Below are 23,745 nucleotides of genomic sequence, written 5' to 3'. Positions count from 1 at the left end.
ATTTCCCACAATGCTTTGCAAGCGCGCTGTCGGTGCTGTTTGTCCAGCCGTCGCTCCAACAATGCAGCTTTTAATGGTGCTGTGAGCGGAGCGAGCTGAAAACGCAGCAACACCGCAGGCTTGTCCGGGGACTGTCGTGCAAAATTCAACACAACGAGATATTTACGTTTTGACAAACCCACCGGGCGGCTTTGACTCAGTTCTCTGGAAAAATTGGACTCTTCTGCTGTGGTGAGTAGCTACTGAAGCTAACGTAGTTGCGCCAGTGTAGTTCAGAGCATTTTGTTGTGACCGTTGCTGGCTAGCAGGCTAGCTAATTGGCCAGATGAGACATATGGCCCCTTGTGTCTTCCCCCTGCAAAGCCCCCGGTGCACATTTGATACCGTTTGTCGACTTCCCCTCGTTGTGTTTAAGATGCGTAATTAATATGTTGTGCATAGGATACAGATTTGTGTTTTTTTTATAAAGACTTTGGGGCAGTTGGGTTGTTCTCTGTAGCCGCTGGAAGTCGTGAGGCTGTTTTGCTTTTATCTCGGCTCAAGCACACGTCAACCAAGCCGGTGTAGGGGCTACGTTGCGATGGACGCTAAGTAGTCTGTAAATCACATGGAAAAAAAATCTTTCGCAATCTATTCCTCCTCCAATGATCAAATCTGCAACTCCCAAAACGTTCCGATATTAAAGTATGACCAAAATTCCACGCCTAACTTCATCAAAAAACAGGCATTTCATTGTGGACGTGTGAATGGCAAGAACACATCATGGCGTATGCAAAATCGTGTAAATTAATAATACCATTAAGAGCTTGTGGTGAAGTCGACATGCTTGAATACTCGGACGATTTGTTCCTCATCCCATTGGTGATTCTGGTATATGTGATTGCAAGAAAACTAGCTGCTCGTGTTACTGTCGAATAAATGATAAAACCACACATTTTGAAACAGAAGTTCGGTTTGCTGTTTCCTATTATGTTTAGGGACTTACAAGTTTGAAATCAGTCAGTCATGTTGAACCTTTGTCATTTGGCCAGGTAGCTTTATCTGTTCTTATGTATTCAAGATAAGAACATGTGAATGGATGAGAAAAAACCAAGATGTTGCTGGTTTTGACTCTATGTGTTATTGTACAGCATTAATTCCCTTCCCATCTATTCAGTAAGGGTATTAGAGCATTAGACTCACCTACCATCTGACTATTACAACCTTGATGAAGGTAGGATTCATTGCATGGCTGTAGTAGCTTTAGCTAGGTGTATCTGATTAACTGGAAACTGGATGCAGATGTTGCGTGGTTTGCATTATGTTTATCAGCCAATGACTGATCAGACAGAGGAGCTTAGCACTGCCCAGAGAGCATGAGTTTAATTAGAGGAGCCGGCCGCTTGTAGTTTAGGGAACAGTATCCCCAGTAGCCTATATGAAGGCAAGGTTTTCAGCATGTGGGAGCTTGCAAAGTTGATCATTTAATAGCTGCCAATAAAAAGATTGGTTCTCCCACAGTTTTGTGGGCAGTTTCTCTGTGGCTGTATGCATCATCAAAGCATTTTTACTTGACAGGAGAATGGTTTTGTTAAATCAAACAATAAATCAAAGTTAGATGTTTTGCAATACGCGAGTCAAATTTCATTGTTTCATTATATTTTGTTTTTTCAAAGTGTTGGTGAGAAAGCAAAGATGCTGAGCATGACTGTATGCAGTGTCCTGGATGTGATGATGCAGAGAAAAAGGGGATTACAGGGTTATCTAAAACACTATATATTCACCTCTGTAAAAAGAGAGCTAGAGCTATAGAGTCATATTTCACACCGCTGTCTGGATTATATGTCCTTTCCTCAATAAAAAATCATTATATTTATGATCTAGACTCATTTATGTCTTCCAGAAGAAATATCTGAGCAAAGATTTATGGTTTTCTCATAAAAACTAAACTAAAACTAAACAATTTCTTAGTTTTTTTTATATGCGAGTGACTGTGTGAGTTGTTGAGCACTGGGCAGCAGTAATTTTAGGCAGAAGTGTAGAGTTCATTGTAGTGTTTGTAGGTCAGTTGCCTTTGAACGCAGCAGATGCTAATGTTGGCTACAGATGGGTGTGTTCATTGGAGGCATTCTTCTCTCTTTGATTTTATTTTCAGCGCTGAGATAAAGACAGCTGTAAGTTATTGTAAGGTTGGTATACTGTGAACCAAAAGCAGTAGCCAATCTGTAAACAAAAGAAGCTTAAACATGGTTGTATGGATTTTATATTGGTCATTTAGTTAATCATAAAGGAGCCAGTTGTATGACTTTAACCTCCCCCCTGTTATGGTTAGCTCAGACCACAGCTTGCATTAATACGGACTGTACAGGGCACTGTGTATCCCACTGTGGACGAGGATATTGATCATTTTTGTCATAGAGGCATGGTTACTAGTCTGTCTTTGAGTAATTGTTTTTTCTTCTGGTGGTCACATTGTAATCAACGAATGCCACCATTTAGAATAATGGCGACATCAGCATTTCATTATGTGACAAGGTGCTTGCAGATGTGCTGCCCCCAATGAATACTCGATGCTCCATTTTTTCCTCCCATGTGTCGAGGCCATTGTAGTGGAATAATTACTGCTCTTTAAATCGATGTAGAATATTTTGGCATGAGGCAGATGTTGATAATTGGATAGTGAGCTGCTAGATGGATGCCAATTAAACCTCACATTTGGAAGCTGGTGCTGATGAAATACAAACAAGTGGTGTTTTCAAATTACATGTAACACACTATTCAAAGGGGCTTTAATTGATGTTTGGTATAATAACCTAGTATCAAATTAAAGTGCGTAGGCAGTGGTTCGGCTTCCAATGGATTTATTGAGCTTTGAAGTGAGTTTCAGGTCATTGTTTATCCGCCCAGCCAGGACATCACTGTTTTGATTCACTCTGATCTCGCTTACAGTGCATTTACGATCACATCAGGCAGCCTCTTTCTGCTATTAACCTCTAAAAAACCTCTGTACACAATCTGGAAACAGCAGACAGGCACAGTTAGCAACTAGCTGGGGCACTTGGTGTTGAATTTAGCTCCTAAATGGCAAGATGTTCCCAAGCAGTTAGTAGATCAGTTAGTGAAGTAAAGGCATTATTAATGTTGCTAGTGTCACACCTTTTTTAAGCCTAGGATTGTGAGCTATAAGGCATCATCCAATAACCTGCCAATCGCTGTGCTTCACTGATACTCAAATCAAAAAGTGAAATCTGATTATAATAAACCTTATTTGGCGTATGAATTGTCATAGCAGTAGATGTGTAACTAACAACATTATTGATGTGCCATTGAACGGTCCCAGCAACCCACGCCAGTGAACGAGCATGCACAATATTAACCTTTCCCGTCGGACTGTGACATCTTTTTATGACATGACATGTCAAAATGTCCTCAGGGAGTATCGGTTTATTGCGAGAACAGCCGTTAAAACAGGAGCAAAAGGAGAGGAAACGTCCTTCCATCTGTTGTCAAATGCAACTTAGTTGATTCAGTGTTACATATGAACACTTCATTGGACTCTTATTGTAGCTTATCAAAAGTAAAGTAGTGGTCATTTTGTTTTATTTCCTAGTGCAATGAGATTTCTGATGAATAACTTGAATGCAAAGCTCTTTTAATGGTTAACATGTGTGCTTTGTATGGGGATCATTCAGCCAGCTCATAGTGTATTTGCTCAGGGACAGTCAGGACAACTTGGTTCTTAAGTCCACATTAAAAAGCTCCGTCGCTATGTCCTGAGGTCAAATCAAAAACTCATCAAAGCCCTTTATCCTGAACCCTTTGCCTGTGCTTCAGTATTAGTGTGCAGCTAGCTGTTACACAAATATGACTGCCTGTGTGTACTTCTTTATTGCAGCCCTGATTTGTGGTGCTAGTGTGAAAACATTTCATAGTCCAGTGAGTGAGAGGATTTTGGCTGTGGTGTTGATCATCGAGGCTCGGGCATTAATTGCCCTGTCCTTGTAATGAGGGTTTGGATGAATCACAGAATGGAGCCGCCGACTCTCGACTCCCGTTCTGTCAAACTGTCCTGCTCCCGTCTGAGTAAGTGCAGAGGTTTAACTCTACTTGAATAGCTGAGTGTTCCTGAGCTCTTTTGCACATCTGCTTTAAGAGGCGGGAAAAGTTAGGCTACATTAACTCACGGCAGCTTGTTCTGTATGTTTACTGAATAACAGCAGGGGTTTTTCTCTTATTATTGCGCTAGGCAAGAGGGAAATTAATGGCGTGAATAGAAGTTCTGACTGGAACAGATGTGGCAGTGAGAGCAGAGCAGGGAATAAGAGCGAGATGGCTGGACTAGTTCTACTTTCGGCACGCTAAGCAAACGGCAGCTCTGTGCCATTCCTGCTAGTCAAGCAGCAGGATTTCTCAGCTAATTCATTTTCCAAGCAGCAATATTTTTCTCAAGTAGTTGCTCCATTTGCCTCCCTGCAGTGGACCTTAGTTAGTGTATGTCACTGTCAAGCTCAAGGTAAGTGCCTTATGTGACAGAGCAGTTAAAAATACACTATGCTGCGACATTTCTTCAAATCAAATCACACACCAGAATATGTCCTGTGGAAAAGATGCACTCTGTAAGAATGAGTGCATAACTTTTAAAAATATATTTCTCTTGTGCGGAGCTAGTGTGATCAGTGACCCCGAAAACAATCCTGCAATTTGTTGTTGTTGACATGCCGAGTTCAAGCCCAGTGCCTGAGTAAGGCTGAACGGACAATAACAACATGGCTTTAAGTAGTGAGGATGAACGCTCCACGGCGACCCTCAGGTGCAATTTCTTCCGGGGTGGTACATTGCAATAATTCTCCCATGTCAAGGGGCTAATCACCCTGGCTCCCTTCCCACAATCCATCAGTGTCTGGAGGACGAGGCTTGCGGGGTTCTGGCAGCTGTTGTCAGGCTGAGTCAATCTGCTATGGTCTGCGCCAGCATGCACGAGGGGCGGAGAGGAAGAGCTCTCAGGAGGACACGGAGAGCGAGGCGGCTGCCACTGGCATGGAAAGATAACAAGAGGATTTATTTGCTAGCAGGGCAGGATTTCACCGCTTTTGTGTTGATTGTGTTACACTATAGCTGTTTTCACTGTCAAATATCTGCAGGGGAAAGCCAGGTTCAAGGAGGAAGTATTAATAAAGCATGACAATAAAACCAATGATATTGCAGCCAAGCAAGTCAATCAGGCGTTAAAGTCGTAGCCAACAATCTGGATAATCTACTAAATAATGTCTTCATCAGTAAACACTAAACATTCTGTTATTGCAGCCTCTTCAATGAGAGGATTGGCTTCTTTTTGACCTGTTCATATACATATTTCATATTTTAGTTTTGTCTGTTCAGTTGGGAAAAAAAACTATAAGAAATGTAAACTGTCTATTTTCTAAGATGTTGTAGACTTAATGTTGAAATAATTGTTATCAGTAGATCAGTATATATTAATAATGTAATGAACGCAATTTAAATGCTACAGCCATAAGTGACAGAAACAATACTATTCAGTGCAATTTGCAGAAAAACCCTAAATCCATTTGCATTGACTTATTCTGGCTCTTAATGTCAGCTGCATGTTTTCTAGTTTTAATCCAAATATAGATTTTTCAAAACGGTTTTATAACAACAAAGGAAATAGCCAGTGCATTTAAAGATATTTATTCTAACGGCATCAAAGTGATGTTTAAATTGGCCTTATTATTGAACTAGGACAGGTCTCAGTGGGTTTAAATCACCTTTGAGTGTTAGCCAGACATAGGCTATTTTTCTCTGTGATTATCACGGCTTAAAAACGAGTCCTGTTTATGGATTTACCCAAATTGCTGATAGTGTGGGTCTGGCACAGAGCGGCTGTTGATGCAGGGACAGGGAATTGGCAGAGGCCTCCACAATGAGATTCAGTCGTCAAGGCAAATATTTGGAGGGGATACTTCCATTCGACTTTTGGGAGAGCCCGGCTGTTCACAAGTTTTCGAGTGGAGTTGGGAGAGGAAGGCACAAGGACTTCTGACATTGAATACCACAGAAAATAAGCGAGAGGTTGGCCAGCTACAAAACAGCAGGTGTACTTGACGACATCTCTTGTCTAAATAAGCCTTTCTCACTGTGGACTTTATAGCAGGAATAACACAGGTGTGAGTCATTACATTAATGATGCCTCTCTTCCAGTTAGCCGTGCCTCTAAGAAATGTAAATACATAATGCCAGAGCCCTGAAACGTTAGTGGTAGTTTTTGCACCTGTGTTTGACAAGTTAGAAAGTTTCCTGGTGGAAAAAGATAGTTAAATGTTGATGGCAGACTTTTATTCATGAGGAAATCAAAATGAGTGAGGGATAACAGGTGACAACAGTTGTTAGTCCCTCATATAAAGAGACACCACATCCCCGGATAAAGTCATGAGTATATTTGTCTCCAGCTGCCCATGTGTGTACATTTGGGGGTACATTAAAACCACTTTACTTTCATCTCAAGTATTTGAAGTATTGTCTGAAGGGATAACCATAAGTTTCACATTGCTTTCCTTTCTTCCCTGTACACATCCAACGAATGATCTGTGTAGCAACTCATGACAAAATCAACTTCTAAATATGAATATTTATTTGTAGGAAATGTTCTGTTCATCTTATCAAATCTTCATATATTTTTAAATTCTCTATTGATTTTTACGACAGTCCTAGGGATGAACAAGTACGATGTAGACGGAAGTATTCAGAACGTTGCCTGATTATATATTTTTAAAGGTTTGAGGAAAAGGGCAAAAATAAATACATCTTCAAATCTTGATTAAGAAATATGACTTGTATACGCAAAGGCAACAAACATCGGAACAAATCATCAAAGTATGTTAAGAAAAAAACGGGTAGCTTAAATAAAATACAATGTGATTTTATTTATATCTGTTTCTAAAAGTTTTGAAGTAGTGACAAAAACCCGTTTGTCGTAAAACCCCAACAAAATCTTTCCGGCAGCTAAGGCTCATTGGGTTTGCTTCAGGAAATCAAAAACACGAGATGAGTCGTTTCATCTCTGATTTTCCATCCACCCCTTTTCAAATGTATTCTCGATGGTAAGGCCCAAATAGGACGGCAGGATCTGGTGGACACTTTGCCTTTATTCAGCGCCACCTTCAGATGTTGCTCCCTGAGAGAAAGAAGGCGTTTCCTTTGAACAGTGGGAGCCTCTGCTGCAGCGAGCTCTCATTTAATCACTGAAGCAGCTTCCACTCTTGAATACAAAAATACTCTTCGTGTTTTATCCTGCCCTCATTCTTCTTCCTTCTTAGACATTTTTTTTTTGTGTAACTCTGAGCTGTTGAAGTTGTTTTAATTGTGACCTGCTGGATTCAATTTGCTCCAGATAAAGCGTGATTATAGCAAGGCGGCCCTGCCCTTCAACAATGTGACTTCCTGGCTTTTGAAGTGTCCTAAGCTTTTCAATCAATGAAAGGAATTCATTTTCATTTAGCTGAGCAAGACCTATCTGATAGGCATCTAGGTAGGGAGAAAAACAGACCCCCTCGTCTTATTCTGTCTCAAAATCAAAGTATGAGGCAATAAATGCTTACATTCAATCCACTAAGGAAAGACAATTGCGCAGTGGGAGATATCGGGGTGTCATTGTATAAATCTGACACCTAGAAACACAAAAGCAACCATTAAAGAATAAGTTATACAATCTATAAGGGATCAAAGCGTCATGAGTACAATAAAAAAGATATCCCTTAAAGTATGAATATCAATTCAAGCAATAGCATAATACTTGAGTCGTTAAAAAGGTGACACAGATTCCTGATAGATGGAGCAATGATCATCCTGAAACCGGTTTTAGTTTCTGTTTTAGGTGACACTTTACATCCTTCTGCCAGGCTGGACGGTGTTAGCAACCTCAGACTGTTGCGTGGCTTTTCATCTCTGCCTGAAGTAATTATGTAGACTCGAATGGGTAAATGAGTACCATGTGGCAGCCTGTAATTAGATTTTTGGTAATGAATGGGTCAGACACCAGTTGCAGGCAATTGAGTTCAGAAATTCCCTCTGAAGACCGAGTGCGTCACAAGGAACGCAGGCAAACACTTTAACAGATCATGGATCAGAAGCTTTTTTGAATATATTGGCCAGTCTAAAATGTTTTCAGTTTTCTTATTGAGCTGTGGAGTAAATATAGGCCAGTTACTTATGCTCAGAGTGGGTTGTACACAACTGCAAAAGAACTGTAAATCAGCTTCACATAGGAGCTGTTAACCCGAGTGTTATTCCAAAGGGTTTTACTCTGCATGGAACAAGATTAGACAAGTCCATTCAGGCCACAGTTTGGACCTTTGTTACAAGGACATTGCTCATATGTTGGCGTAATGTTGTAGTTTCTTTCCCTGAATATTCTGCTGATCAGCACAAACTGTCACGAAAAAGCTTTGTCAGCTAGTTGAGTCAGATGCAACGTTCACAACATGTACAGAAACTTACTGTGACTAACCGAATAGATAGATAGTTGATGTTCCTTTCTCTAAAAAAATATCTCTTTTGACCTTCTGTCGAATGTTTCTGCACATTTGGATAAAGTGAAAATGTGTGTCCACATGTTACACAGATCAAGGAATAACAGACTCTCTACATAGACACTTCAGAAAGATAATTAACTCTCAGGTCTTGCACAATGTGAGCTCATATTTCTGTTAGATTACCTCATTTGCAATCCAGGTCATATTTAGATAAGTCTAAAATAGCTAAATATGTTACTAGATTGTGCAAGAAGTTGAAAGCTTGTAGAAAAGCCAAGAAAATAGTCTGCTTTTCACACAACATTAAGCGCAATTAGCTGTGCTTCATAAATGTTTGGTATGAAGGACATCCTGGACTCAAACGTTTTGGTTTGAGGTACTCTTTGATTTAAGGTACATGCAAAATCTAAAAAAAGAAACTCCTCTGTACTGCTTTTGATGTCGTAGTGCTATAAGATAAAGGCATAATTGAGCTTCTTGCTTAGAGTCTGCTTGTTAAACTCAAACATCTGTATCTGAACAATAGAGGTTCAGTCTGAACCTGAACCACCTGCCCTTCTCTCCATCCTGATGCACACTTAATTGTAGTTATTTTTAAATGTGAAAGTACTTACGAAATTGACTCGACTTTGTGTCAAGGCTTATCCCAACCTCAATTCAGATACAAGTAAACAGTAATTTGAGCAAAACCAGCTGCTTACTCTCTTCTGTTTCCAGGAAGGGACAAGGTTACAATGCTAACGAGCCTTTTTTAGGAAACTAAATGACACATAATTACATCTTTTGTTACTGTGTGACTTTCTGGCAAAGAAAAACTAAGTAGAAATCCAACAGGCATCCAATCTTAAGGAGGTTTCTTTCAAAAGTTGGAGCTAGTTAGACAAATGTGCCAGCTGATGTGTCCTGAATAACGGGGGAGTCCTGTGTGTCTGTACGTCCTCTCCGACTGTAATTGGCTGTCACATTTTCAGTTCTCACCGACACAGTGAGCGTCTCCTCGCCTCACCCCTGCGGGGGCAGCAGCTTTACAGCTCCAGTGACAGATTAGCAGTCGCTGCAAAGACGTTGTGATGCATTATGTTTATCATTCTTCCTGCTCTTAAACCTAAAAACCTTAAAAACAAGTTACAAGAAGAACTTATTGGATAGATTTTGTATTTCGTTTACCTTGGATTGTCTTTTGTGAGTCAAACATGTGCCACCCGACAAGGACTTTTAAAAAAAAAAGGTGCACTCCTGAGTAATCCTTGTCCTATTGCAGGAGCTTTGGAGGCGCCCAGGCCCATCTGTCATCATGAACTCATTCCTTCTCTGCTTCTCTTTCTCTCGTTATCTGCTGTGCAAAACAGTTATAAATACACGCATCGTGCTCGTCGTGTGATGTTTGTTTTTAAACACCAGGGCAGCGAGGGCTGGTTTCCTGTCTGCCTCTTTGTGTTCTCTCGCTGTTTAATGCACACATCGAGAGATAAAGGTCAACACGCTCGTATATTTTGACCTGAGTAGGAGGTGGTCCACATGGAGGGCGATCATAATTGCTCCTGCGCCGGGTCATCAGCACACAGATACTCCTGATGATCATAACGGCCTCGCTGTCGTCTCTCCAGCGATGTTAGGTAATAAAAAGAGCAACATTAAGCAGCAACCGCCCGCGTCATTGGAAAGTTTTCAACGCTGACACAGGAAGTGGTAGCTAAAGATGATTTTAACAACCTTTCTAATGTGGCCTCCACGCCAAAGTATATCGTTTTCAGTAAAGGGTTTGACTTAAATGACACATATTATCTTAACTTGTGATACATCTAAACCCTTGCTAACGTGGAAGCTAAAAGGGTAATGTTGCTAAGACATGAGCAGGACACTCGAAAAAAGATGTATGAACCAATGAGATTTTAAGTAACCTTTTCAACTATTTAGTTCATTAGATTGCACAGAATTAACATTTTTAATGCATACTTTTAGATATAGTTTCTCTTCTCCCACTAGTTTCCCAGCACTGCAGCCCTCTCATCATATATAACTAATACTAATAAATAAAATGAAGCCTATACTGCTGTTTGAGGATCTGAGCTGACAACATTTTGATCTATTTATTTGTATTACATGAATCACTAGATCTGATCACGAGTTGTTTCTCTTAATAAAGAGCTCTTAGAGTTCTTAAGGTCCTTCATTTCCTGACTTTGTACTTGGTCTTTGAGAACCCCTTCAGGCTCTTGTGTGATTTCGCAGTGAGGAAGGTCCTTGAGACGGCTCAGTCAGCCGTCTACAGATGAGCTGTGATCCATGGCTGCAACAGCTGCTCCCCCCACCCCCCAACACAGACCCATGACTGTGCTTTCCCCTGCAGCTGCCTCCATCTTTTTCCCCTACATCACTTCCACAGGGAGCGCCCTACCTCCATCCTCTCCATCAAATCACTGTTAATTATTTGAAGGTTTGTCTGCAAGCACAGTGACCCAGAGCCCCCTAAGGAGAGAAATGCATCCGGAGAACCTGGAGTCCCAGAGGCCATGTTGAGTTTCTGAAGGAACATCTCATCTAGAGGCCGGCGCTGCAGTCAGATATTAGGATTCACAAAACTCGCGTGCTACAGTTTTTACGAGTATCCATTTTCTTCTAGTGCCAACAACAATTTCAGAAATTCCACACATGGGAAAAGCTGGTAGAAGGGTTTGGCATTTTTCTACAATCAAATGACAATCAATGCTCTGTCAGTCAACCTACGGGCAGCTGTAATGGCTCAATGATGGGGACAGAACGGAGCAATTAGAAAAACAATTTATGACTGTAAGACGGATTATTCACATCTTCGACCAGCTAAGAAAATCCATAAGAAACGGTTAAAATACAAATAATAATCACTCTCAGCGCTCTTACCAGATATTGTAATGTGCAGAGCATTTATTTATGAAGAAGAAATAACAGTAAGGCGTATTACTTATTGATTTCACTGCATGTAGGATAAGTGGTCCCAGCCCTGCAGTACATATCACCTTCCTACTGCTGTGTGACATCTAACACTGCAGTTTCTCAATTTCTGGACACAGCTATTTTGTGTCACAGGATCATTAATAACATTTGATAATGTTTGTTGCATTCAGAGGAAACATTTTACTGACATTAATAGAACATATAATACTTACTTCTGGTTCATATTTGTATTTTTTCCTTTACTGGGACAGGTCTCCATGCTTTAATATTCGAAAAGCTCTTTATATTTCTCATACTGCCTGTTCTGCAGCTCCTCTTTTCACCCTCCGTCTGAAACCAGAGCTCAGTCTGATCTGATTGGTTAGCTGGCCGGCCTCTGTTGTGATTGGTCAACTGCTTAGAAATGTCCCGCCCCTTAGGCTATCGTACAATGTGTTGAAGCGATAGCCAAAAGAAGCATGAGATAGATAGATAGAAAGATAGAATCGGAGGATGAAACCCTCTTTATTTGTCACATGCATGCACACAGCAGAGCACACACAGTGAAATTGGTCCTCTGCATTTAACCCATCCTAGTACTAGGAGCAGTGGGCAGCTATTGTGCAGCGCCCGGGGAGCAATGGGGAGGGGGGATTGGAGATGTCCAGTGCCTTGCTCAAGGGCACCACAGCAGGGCCTAGGAGGTGAACTGGGACCTCTCCAAGTAGCAGTCCACTTTCCATATTTCAAGTCTGTTCGGGGACTTGAACCGGCGACCCTACGATTCCCAGTCCAAGCCCCTACTGACTTGGCCACTGCTGGACTGAGGGTTACATAGTGATGTCCCTTGTGTATGTATGTAAAGAAAGGCGTCCAGTTGAGGTATTTCGGGGGGGGGAGGGGGGGGGGGTCTTGTTTTTATTGGATCCTAGCAGTCCCACAGTGTACCTGATTAAGAGTCACTATGTACTCTTTCTAAATATAGCAAAGGAAACATTATTCTAAAAGAGTCTTTGGTGAGCAGAAAGCAATGCATTATTAAAATATCTTGACAGCTTTTGAGTGTTTTGCTGTGAAATTGGTTACGGACGTTTATGTTCGCCTCGGGGTGATTTGAATTAACTTTGATATTCTGACTTCGCCGTCGCGCTTTCACCATGCCAACATTTGAAGTGTGTCTAGAACTTTTCGTCAATTAACAAAACACCTACAAAACCAACAACTGATTACGAAGGTGGCTCGCTGACAAAGCACAGGTTTCTTTCTGACAGTTCTCTTCAGGGAGTCGTACCTAAAGCTGTGGAAAGAGGGCGTTTGAAGAAGTGTGAAAGCACTTTAATTCTTATCATTAAACGTTTTCTTCCAGTGACATTAAAAGAAAAATCCAAGATTCATCTTCTTAATATTTCAGTCCTTGCAGTAGCTACCTCTGCTGGAAGCCTTGCTACCCGGGGCCTTATTAAAAATACAAGCTGTGGGATCTTTCTTTCGGCCCTTAAATCCTTCAGTTCGACTCTCTTTCTGTAACCTCAGATGCCTCTTGGCGGAAGAAACAATAGCCTCACTCTCGGTGTGGCTGCTGGATATGTCACTCCTTCAGCTTTCACTCATTCCCGAGCTGCCTCTCCCCATCTTCCCCACACGAGAAGTGACTGCAGTGGTCAAGCTGTTAGAGTTGGGTGTCAATTCTGTCCGTGTGTCTTCATAGAGGACTGCTTCAGAAAGCCAGTGTGCGGAGAGACTGTTCAAACATTTATACAAGTGCTTGCCCTCGAATGTCGAAATCTAAAGGCAGTGTCCCAGTTCCTCCCTGCTCCCTGCACCTGCTGCTGTTATTCTTCTGACTTCAGATGAAAACACTCTGCTCGGACCGTCTTGGTGCATTAGTCACAACATGATGCATTTCAGAGAGCTTGCAAACATTACATGCTGTTATGCTCTCTGACTTGGCAAAAGTTGATCCTGACTGATATTAAAGCCCGTGTTAAATGCGTCTCGTCTGTTTCCATCCCTCTGAATCATGTAACTGACTGTTAGTCCAATATAGTCTGCGTTAATCATCAACACGACCACTTACTTTCAGTCTTAAGTCACTGCCTGCTCACTGCTGCTCACCATTTGTAGCATACGTTTCTTTATCTGGGTCATCAGCGAGGCGGCTGTGGGTAAGTTTCTCCGTTCCCTTGTGAAGACTACAGACCATTTGATATGAAAGTGTCTCAGGATACAGCCTTCTAAAAAGAGACTGGGTTGTATTTCGTATTTGCATTGATTTTCAGTATGAGTAATGGACTATTTATACCATACATGCAGAGACTACTCACCCTCAGGAAGGAGGTGATTCAACATTAAAAATCTATGAAAAGAATAATATAACACTCTGTGCTCCTCGGGCTGAGGTTATATTTTAACTGCAGGCTGTGTTGTGTAACGCTGGGACTGATGAACATTTAACATGAACCTACGGACCACTATAGATCTAGATGTGTTGGGTCTATATAATGCCAAAACAACGGTCAATCCCAGTTTCTCAAAGTCCACGGTAACGTCTTTAAATATATTTTTTTGATATTCAAGATATTCAGTTTAATATCACGCAAAGAAACTGCAAGAAAATATCCATACGTGAGAGGTTGAAAACTGCATTCTGCTATCCTTGCTTAAAGAAGGACTTAAGATTAAAGGGGCCCTATTATGCCTTTGTGGGGTTTCTCTTTCCTGTAACAGAGCTGGCCAGCCATCCAATCAGAGCAGACTGGGTTGTGGTTTCAGACAGAGACAGAAAAGAGGTAGTATGAGAAAGATATAGCACTTGTATTTCACATTAATGCATGGTAACGTGTCACAGTAGAGGCACAAAACGCAACCCAATAGGTCCGCTTTAACCCATTTACTCCTAAAACGCCTGCAAAGAACGGCTCTAAAACCCTATGTATAATAGATATAAATGTCCTTATCCCCTGAGGGTTTTCTGAAAAAATACTAAGAATTGGCAACGTCTATGAAAACCTTAATATCTAAGCCTCTGTAGCACATAGAAACATGAAATAAATTGCATTTAAAAGGTAAGACCCACAGGTTGTATTAAACATGCTCCATTAGCAATAACATACCAACACATTTTTATAAAAAATCTCTAAATCAGATTGGCAGGGAAAATATTTTATATGATAAAATCACAAATAACATTTTAAAACATGCCAACACACAGACCAAGGCACCTTGGTATGAGAGAGAGGTGGGAAAGGAGTGGGGAGGGGTGGGAAAGTCCTCTACCAAAGGATCATCAGGTACAAAAACTTCTACTTCCACCTCCCTCTCAAACTCCTCATTCTCTCCCAATTCCAAATCGCTGCCGTCGCTGTCAAAGTATTCGTCGATCGTAGCCATTTTTGCCTTTAAAAAAGTTAAAAACAAACGCACGTGAATGTCTGATTGATTGACGTGATTGTCGGCCAACCACACGACATTTGGGTGGTCAACGTGGTTTAAAAAACCCAACAAGACCCACCTCATGTGTATTTGAACCAATGACAGTGCATTATATGCGGCATGCCTCATGAAAATGACGACAAATCAACAATGATGCGCTACGCTGCAGCCGGCTTGTGCTTCAAAGCTGAATAGTGGGTGTTTATTTAACAGTCGATGAACGAATGGATTAGTCAGCTCATCTAGGCAGCTTTATTCGTATAAGGTGAAGACACAAACGGGCATGTCAGTATCTCTCCGAGTGCAAATGTACTTTATGGCTCACCCTTCCTCTTCTGCCACCTTGTAAGCCTAAAGCCTACAAGTGAAAATGGCTTCAACAGCAGCCCTTAAGGTGCTTAACACCAAACCACCTCGCAGCTCCACTGTAGGTAATGATGGCATTATCATTGATCCCCACAGAGTAAACCCGGGGCGATCAATGCTCTCCTGTGTGTTTTCCATGCAAACAGCTTTCAGATTAAGCTGAGTGCAGCGCAGAGAAGACATCCCGCAGATTAGGAAGCTACAACTGAAGAGATTGAGATTTAGTTTCCATCCGTGTGTGTGTTGCTCTCTCTCCCAGACTCAGCCCCTGGCAGAGCTTTAAGCCATCTTGTTTTTCGGCTCCAGATTAGGCCGAGCGACTGCGTTTTGCCAGCATCTGTCTGCCATTACCCCCTGTGACACTGGCGGTCCTGCAGCGATTAATCAGAGGGTCGTGATAGTCGTCACTCGGTCACTATGCACCTCGGGCACATCGCTACGTAGCAGGAGGAGGGTCAGCGTTCAAAGGGTCACATGACCTCGCAGTTTTTACTGTAACCGTTCTAAATAAACCAAAGATCACTGGTCTGTAGTTACTTTGTTGGACCAGAGCATTGTGTCTAATGATGACCTGGAATACCTGTGGCTGATAATGTACCTTCACTATTTTATCTAATACTGATGCTCTGGATCTGGCTTTTAGAAAATTCATCCTTTGGTCAGTATCTTGGTCATGCTTTGGTTGCGTTGTAAATCCAGAAGTATCCAGTAGGCTTTGTGCTTAGTGCTAGTGGATAACACAACTCTATTTGACAAAGCTTTTAGAAAAAAGAAGCTTAACATTTGCAATTTTCATCTCCTCAAATGTGAAGTGTTGCTCCCTTTTGTTTCTGTTTCATATCAGCATCATGAACTCACATTTGACTAAGCATTGTTGACCGTTTTTGGACCTTCAATCAATCATACAATTGCACATGTAATTGATTGATGCATTTTCAGCCCTTTGATTTGATTAGTTGTCCAACTGTTTTGGTATTTATTTCAGTCATCACAGCTGTACGGTGCATTCAGGGACGCAGCTACGAGGACACAGGCGGTAGGATGTCAGTCATTTTAGGCAAGATGAAAACACATGACTGCCATGTGATCGCCAGTACCTTTTCTCATTCCTCTCCTTGACCAACACACACACACACAAACGCACACACACACACCAGCCAGCTGTGCTGTGTTTCAGGATAGACGGGGGGAGAAGTAATCTCTAAACATCAGAAATGCCCGTCACATGGAGGCAGCACGGAGACATTTTTACTTGACAGAATGAAATATGTTTTCTTCCTCCCCAGTTTTGTTTTTGAGATGGTTATCTCTACGCTCTGATATAACCGGGCAGTAATGAAACCGCTACAACCGCAGAGGCTTAAATTCACCAGTCTCAGGAGTGTTATCCTTATCAAGAGGAGCTGTTATGTCGGCAGAAGGTAAACAGCACCTGCGTTCCTTTTCTGCCTCTGGTCTGCACTGCTTTATCGAGGCTGATGCTCAGTGTTGTGGGTTTCTGTCTTTGATAAGGATTGTTTGGCACTCTGTGGACATCCTCAGGGCTCGTGCCGCGGTGATTTAGCTATAAAGCTCAGACTGTCTGCCTTTGGAAAGAATCTGTTCTGAAGTGTACTCAATGCTCATTACGCAAGACTCTTTCTGAAAGGTGACTTAATATTACTCTGTTTTGTTTTGGGTTTTTAGCCTTGAGCTATCTTTTCAAAACATCCGCACACTTCAGATCCCGAGGTCGTCATTCTTTCTTGCATTCTTATATTTTTCTAATGAGCTCCAAACCTGGAGGAAATGATCAGGAGAAGATGTATTTATGGTTATTCTTGCATTAAGATAAAACACAAGCCATCGGGGAGAACTTGAACTCTTAAAGTTGGCATGCGAGAGTTCTGCAGCAGAGCAGCTGTTTTTTCCTCCATGAGCCACTGAAGATAATTCCTCATCACTTCTTCAGATGGACTGTTATCAGGGATGCTGGGTCATTTGAGTCAGTGATGAGGTCGGGGTGCAGGAGGAACCCTTAATGAGATTTTGCTGGAGGTGCTGCTGGTGTGGGCTCTCCTGCTGTGTGTACTTGACTAGTGATGGGCCTCCTCTGTGTTGTGCTCCTACTGGCTGATTCAGAAAGGAAAGAAGTTGAAAGAAAGATACTCCCTGGTATTCTGCAGCACACTGACGATTATTTTCTTCCTGGACTTGCCAATCATGAACATAATGCAGTGGAAAAGGTTGGGCTGCAGTGTCTTGCTTTACAGAGCAACATTTACTGTGCTAACTATGGAGAGCAGCATTTCACATCTAGCCTCTGTTCGAGACAAAACAGGCTGTATCTGTAACACTTGAATAAGCCTGCTTTACTAAATGCATCTTGCAGTTCCCTGTCATGAGTTTCAAAATATGCATGAAAAATGTCAAATGTTTTAAGACATAAAACATGTTTGTGAGCTCCAACAGTCCCTTTGAACTTTATACATCAAAAATATTGAATAATCCCTGTTTTTCTTTTTTCTCTCCCAGGGTTCCTGCTTTGAGAAGGAAGGGAATATGCCAGTGGCGGGATCTCCAAAAGGAATCCCTGAAGTGCCATAAAAATGAGCACAACCCGGAGAGCATAAACTGAGCCACCCACCCGTCTCTCTGATCTGTGAGCAGCCATGCCCTCCCTGCCTCACCCATCGAGGGGAACCCCTCTCCAGACGCCAGAGTGTTTTCTGGTATAGATCAGGACAACAGCAATAGAGATGGTATTAGTCTGTGCGAGCTATACCACATCAGAGCTCGTTTTAGAATCCAGGTGAGGCCCAACCTCACCTTGCTGACAAGGTCGTATCATGGCCGCTGCTGATCCCCATAGCAACGCTTCCTTGGCAGGGCGAGGAGCAGACTGAGAGAGTCAACGATGCAGCGTAACGGTGGTGGGGTGGGCGCGGGTGGCCAGCCATGGGTGTTACGGCGCGTGCGTCTCACCTGGCTCAGCTTCATGCTCTTCTTCATCCTGGTCTTCTTCCCACTCATCGCCCACTACTACCTCACGACCATCGACGAAGCTGGGGGTCCCGATAAACGCATCTTTGGCCCACGGCCTGGTGGCGAACTGTGCGAGGCCAAACATGTGCAGGATCTATGCCGGATCCGCGAGTCGGTCAGCGAGGAGCTGCTGCAGCTGGAGGCCAAGAGGCAGGAGCTCAACGGGGAGATCGCCCGACTCAACCTTCGCATCGAGGCCTGCAAGCGCAGCATAGACAGCGCCAAGCAGGATCTGCTGCAGCTGAAGAACGTCATCAGCCAGACTGAGCACTCGTATAAAGAACTGATGGCCCAGAACCAGCCCAAGCTTTCCCTGCCGGTCAGACTGCTGCCAGATAAGGAGGACCCGGGTTTACCTCCACCGAAGTCTGCACGCTCCTGCCGCTTACGCTCCTGCTTCGACTACGCCCGCTGCCCTCTCACGTCTGGGTTTCCTGTGTATGTCTACGACACAACCTCCTATCCATGGGCGGACTATATTGACCCCCTGGTGAAGCAGGCGTTCGCAGCCTCAGTAAAGAGCAACATTTATATCACAGATAACCCCAGCATCGCCTGTCTGTATCTGGTTTTAGTCGGGGAGCTGCAGGAGTCCTCCCCGCTGCCCCCTCCCTCAGAGCTGGAGAAGCAACTTAAAGCTCTGCCTTACTGGAGATCTGACGGACACAATCATGTTCTGGTGCATTTCTCTAGAAATTCTGTGACCCAGAACTTCCTGTATAATGTGAGCACAGGACGGGCGGCCGTCGCTCAGTCCACTTTCCTGGAGCAGCAGTACCGCGAGGGCTTTGACTTGGTTGTGTCCCCGCTTGTTCATGCCCTCTCAGAGCCAAACTTTTTAGAAGTGCCCCCTCAAGTTCCTGTAAAGAGGAAATACCTCTTCACCTTCCAGGGGGAGAGGGTGGAGTCACTAAAGAGCAGCTTACAGGAAGGACCCCCTCAGTCTTTCGAGGAGGAAATGGAAGGAGACCCACCAGCCGACTATGACGATCGCATCATCGGCACCTTAAAGGCAGTGCAGGACAGCCACCTGGATCAGGTGCTGGTGGAGTTCACCTGCAAGAACCCACGGCCGAGTCTGCCGACTGAGTGGGCTCTGTGTGGGGAGAGGGAGGACCGGCTCGAGGTGCTCAAGGCTTCAACCTTTGGCCTGGTGATAGCTCCAGGGGACGGGCAGCTGGTGGCCTCAGCAGGCTGTGGGATGAGGCTCTTTGAGGCCCTCGAGGTGGGGACCATCCCAGTCGTGTTGGGGGACCACTCTAGACTGCCGTATCATCAGCTTATACGGTGGAGCGAAGCTGCCATCATCGTCCCTAAACCGCGTGTCACTGAACTACACTTCCTGCTGCGCAGCCTATCAGACAATGACATGCTGACCATGAGGCGGCAGGGCCGCTTCCTTTGGGAGACATACTTCTCTACCTCGGAGAATGTTCTTAACACCCTCCTGGCCTGCATCAGAACCAGCATCCAGGTCCCTGCTGCTCCCATCAAAGAAGAGCCGGCTCACGAGATCCCTCACAAAGCAGGGAAGCTGGCCGGCACTGACGCCAACCTGGCTGACAACGGGGACCTGGATCTGGGTCCTGTTGAGACAGAGCCCCCCTACGCCTCTCCGCGCTTTCTCCGTAACTTCACATACACAGCTGCAGACACATATAGAGCATGGAACCGGGCCCCGGGGCCTTTTCATCTGTTCCCTCACACTCCTCTGGACCCTGTGCTGCCCTCTGAAGCCAAATTCCTCGGCTCTGGAACTGGCTTCAGGCCCATCGGTGGAGGTACGGGTGGCTCAGGGAAGGAGTTTCAGGCAGCTCTAGGAGGGAACGTGCCACGAGAACAGTTCACCGTGGTCATGCTGACCTATGAGAGGGAGGAGGTGCTGATGAACTCTCTGGAGAGGCTGAACGGACTGCCGTACCTCAACAAAGTAGTGGTGGTGTGGAACTCACCCAAGCCTCCTTCAGACGACCTGCTGTGGCCAGACATTGGCCTGCCTATCGTGGTGAGTGCTCCTTCTCACTAACACTGTTCAACAAATGGCCAATTTATCTCAGCGCTGTTTGATTTTATTTGTAATATTTATATCTCTGTCTTATCCCGTCTCTTTGAAGTGCAGAAAAGTAACTTGTAGTGTGTTTGAGGTGGTGCAAAGTTTGAAGCGGTACATTACATAATATGTCTGGAGCCGTTCTTCTTTGAAACTCTGCAGGAGTCCACACAAATGACTAGCAGCTTTACAGAAAAGGAGAAGTCTGACATCCATGAATAATACAATTTGGGCTTTTGAATTAAGTCTGAAAAAATCAAATATTCATGTGATTCATATTCACCCCATTAGTTTGTGACGGGGACAAGTGGTAAGCTGTGAAGAGAAACTAAAGAATTAGATTCTGTTTTTGTCGATGCCAGCAGGGTCTTTGCTGCCACCTGGCACCACTATTTACCAGGCTTTTATATAAACTGCTTCTCTGGATCATGGACAACTACAACGTGTGACTAACACATGTTTGGAATACTTCTGTGCTAAAATATGTCTTGCATAAAAAACGTTTTACACACTTCAGCGAAAGGGAAAGCGCTAAATTGGACCTCTTTTAAAGGAATCACTGATCAGGATAATGACTGATGAATTTTGTCTTGCAGGTTGTCCGCACAGAGAAGAACAGCCTCAACAACCGCTTCCTTCCCTGGGACGTCGTGGAAACCGAGGCCATCCTGTCGATTGATGATGACGCTCACCTCCGCCACGATGAGATCATGTTCGGGTTCAGGTCAGTGACAGCAACAGAGTACATGAGGCTTTAGGGATTCATGCAGACAAGAGAAAAACCCTTTATACAACATGTGTCATCACTTTGGGCTCTTGGGAAACATGTGCATTTCTCATTAGTTTTTTGCTTTAACGGTTCAAAACCCAAAGCATTTTATTGTCTTATAACATCGGATTAAAGTGGATTTTACACGGGGGGGAAAAACCAAGTTAGTGTTGAAGGGAAAACAAATCTCTACTAATTTAATTATAAAATGTTTGCTTAAGTACTCGCATTTTAAACAAGGCACTGCATTGACAAGGCAATTACCTTTTGAATGTTTGATGATAGGCACCCAGAAGGCACAGGCAGTTAAAGGAAATCTTTAAGGACCACCATTTTTGCGTTTTTACCGGTTATTTTGAAAAGAAGAGGGATTGTAATTACTGGAATGTGTTTTTGTTTGTTGAGGAAAACAAGTTTGATGATGGTAAAGTTGTGCTTTCTCAAGAGACACGGTGTGAAGAAAGTCTGAGAATGCAGCGTAATTAAAGGGAAAGCTTCGTCTCCAGTGAGAAGCATCGCATTCCTGAGAAATTCTGAATTATACAGAAAAACTGAAGCAACCACTGGAGACTCTGCCAGGTCAATTTAGAGGAAAACATTATGATTCGTATGTTAATACTTTACTTCGAAAGGCAGATTGTGAAGGTCGTGTCTAATCCAGTTAAAACGGCAGATCTTTTTTTGCATCACCCCTTCCCTCTCACACACTCCTTTACAACACGGTGCTGCAGCTGCGTGTCCAGGCAGGCAGGAATCGCGCGCGGCACGTGCACATGCGCGCGCGTGTGTGTGTGTGGGGAGTCATTCGTCATCAAACGTCTCAGACTTCCCCAGAATTACCCAGGAATGCTTCCTCAACTACACTTCTGCAAAAGAGGAAACATTACGCAGAAGCTGTTAGACATTTAAGTGGTCTCACATGAGCTCATTTAAAATATTAGATTGCTTTTAGAGATTTCTGGATTCGTCTGTGTCTGCAGAAGGAATTCCAAGTGTCTAATCCGATCAAAACTGAAACACAGATTTATCTCAAAGACTTTCCTGCAGCTATAGGGCTACAATATGGGAATGTGTAACTGATAAAAGACAAGAGAACAATGACTTCATTAACCCCAAGAGGAATATAGATGTCACATGTTTTATACAGATAAGATGGATGGAAAAACTGGATATGAAAAAAAAGGGGACTGGCACTTTTAACCCAAACTAATGACCATTAAAAAATGTGGCTAACAATAAAACGTCCATTAAACCTTTAATAATTCAGCCCAGTTATGTCTTATTTAAAATGAGGAATTATAAACCGGATTAGAGCGACGTTTCATTACAAAGGAAATCACGCAGCAGCTGCATTTAAATGTTTTTCGGATCTCATTGAGAGGAAGGGATGACAGTTATTATGATATCTGGCAACCCTTTATCAGCCATTTTAATAACACACTGCTAATGCTTCCCACAAATCAGCCGAGGCAAAAGCACTATATCTGTTTTTAGCACTCACTTACTTTTTAGATTTCTCCCTCTATTTTTCCTTTTGCAAACTAATTAGTCAAATAAAACATTTATTCTTTAAAACGAATAATACATATATTTAAAGCTCTTTGTGTTACTGCACAATGCCCACACACCAGAGTTTTTCTAAAGGAGAAATGTTGCTGACTTTTGTCTCTCAGAGTGTGGCGCGAGGCCAGAGATCGCATCGTGGGTTTCCCCGGGAGGTATCACGCGTGGGACGTGAACCATCAGTCCTGGCTCTACAACTCCAACTACTCCTGTGAGCTCTCCATGGTCCTGACAGGAGCGGCTTTCTTCCATAAGGTCAGACCTTGAACTCCTCATCCTCCAAAAGAAAAAACGTACAACATGCAGCCAAATGTATCTAGTCTCATGGCCACATCATTCACTTGTCCCCTGGTGTGTTTGTGTTTTTGTAGTATTACGCCTACCTGTACTCGTACGTGATGCCCCAGGCTATCAGAGACATGGTGGACGAGTACATTAACTGTGAAGACATCGCCATGAACTTCCTGGTGTCTCACATCACCCGAAAACCCCCCATCAAGGTCAGTGACGGAGCATGCAGTCCAGCGTCTGTAATCTTTGTGTCTCCTGCAGGCACTATGTATTTGTATTTTTTCCCACTTAGCATCGCCATTACTCAAACTGACACATCCAATATTGCACACAAATGAGAAAATCAAGAAAAACAAGATCGAATTGGTGCGTTACGCCTGATTTTCGACTGGATTTTTATCGGAAGGACATTTATTACCAGAGGGCATATTTATGGCTAGACACATGATTATAGCAATCACAGCATGGAAGCTGTTGGTGCAGAAATGTTATCGTAGCCCTGGGTTTAAGTTCTTTTTGATTTAGTGGTGTTAATATTCAGGGGTGTTTCATCTGGGAATTAAGGACTGCTTTGATCGAGTGTGTTGTGCATGACAGCAATTCGCTGCTAGGAATAAGCCTTGTGAATAATGAATTTGGGGCAAGTTTTAATGTGGAGTCAAATAAAACAGAAAGTAAATCACTGCTGATAAATTAACACCCAAACTCAGTTTTTAGGATTTCTGTATAACCGTTTTTGCACGGCACATTAGCAGTTTACGGTTACATGATAATGGGGCCAGATTTACCACTTTAAGTAATTACTTACCTTTTAAAGCAATTGTTCCGTG

At 43.1% G+C, this 23,745-nt stretch overlaps 1 protein-coding gene across 2 annotated transcripts in view; it reads left to right on the top strand.

The window, feature by feature from the left end:
* The first annotated feature begins 43 nt into the window (after window positions 1-43).
* The window catches only part of extl3 (exostosin-like glycosyltransferase 3), a 27,271-nt gene continuing 3,569 nt past the window's right edge, over window positions 44-23,745 (top strand). The window contains exons 1-5 of one of the 2 annotated variants that reach the window (XM_063902186.1): window positions 44-231; window positions 17,733-20,247; window positions 20,889-21,016; window positions 22,735-22,879; window positions 22,996-23,124. In XM_063902186.1, the coding sequence (XP_063758256.1) occupies window positions 18,115-20,247; window positions 20,889-21,016; window positions 22,735-22,879; window positions 22,996-23,124 (2,535 nt within the window). In that variant the 5' untranslated portion in view covers window positions 44-231; window positions 17,733-18,114. Of the gene's footprint in view, window positions 232-16,536; window positions 16,640-17,732; window positions 20,248-20,888; window positions 21,017-22,734; window positions 22,880-22,995; window positions 23,125-23,745 lie in introns of those variants that run through there. The other variant, XM_063902187.1, reaches the window with a different exon arrangement.

The sequence above is a fragment of the Eleginops maclovinus genome, chromosome 15 (assembly GCF_036324505.1).
Source record: "Eleginops maclovinus isolate JMC-PN-2008 ecotype Puerto Natales chromosome 15, JC_Emac_rtc_rv5, whole genome shotgun sequence".
In the NCBI taxonomy this organism is placed as follows: Eukaryota; Metazoa; Chordata; class Actinopteri; order Perciformes; family Eleginopidae; genus Eleginops; species Eleginops maclovinus.
This window is presented reverse-complemented; position numbering and strand designations above follow the sequence as displayed.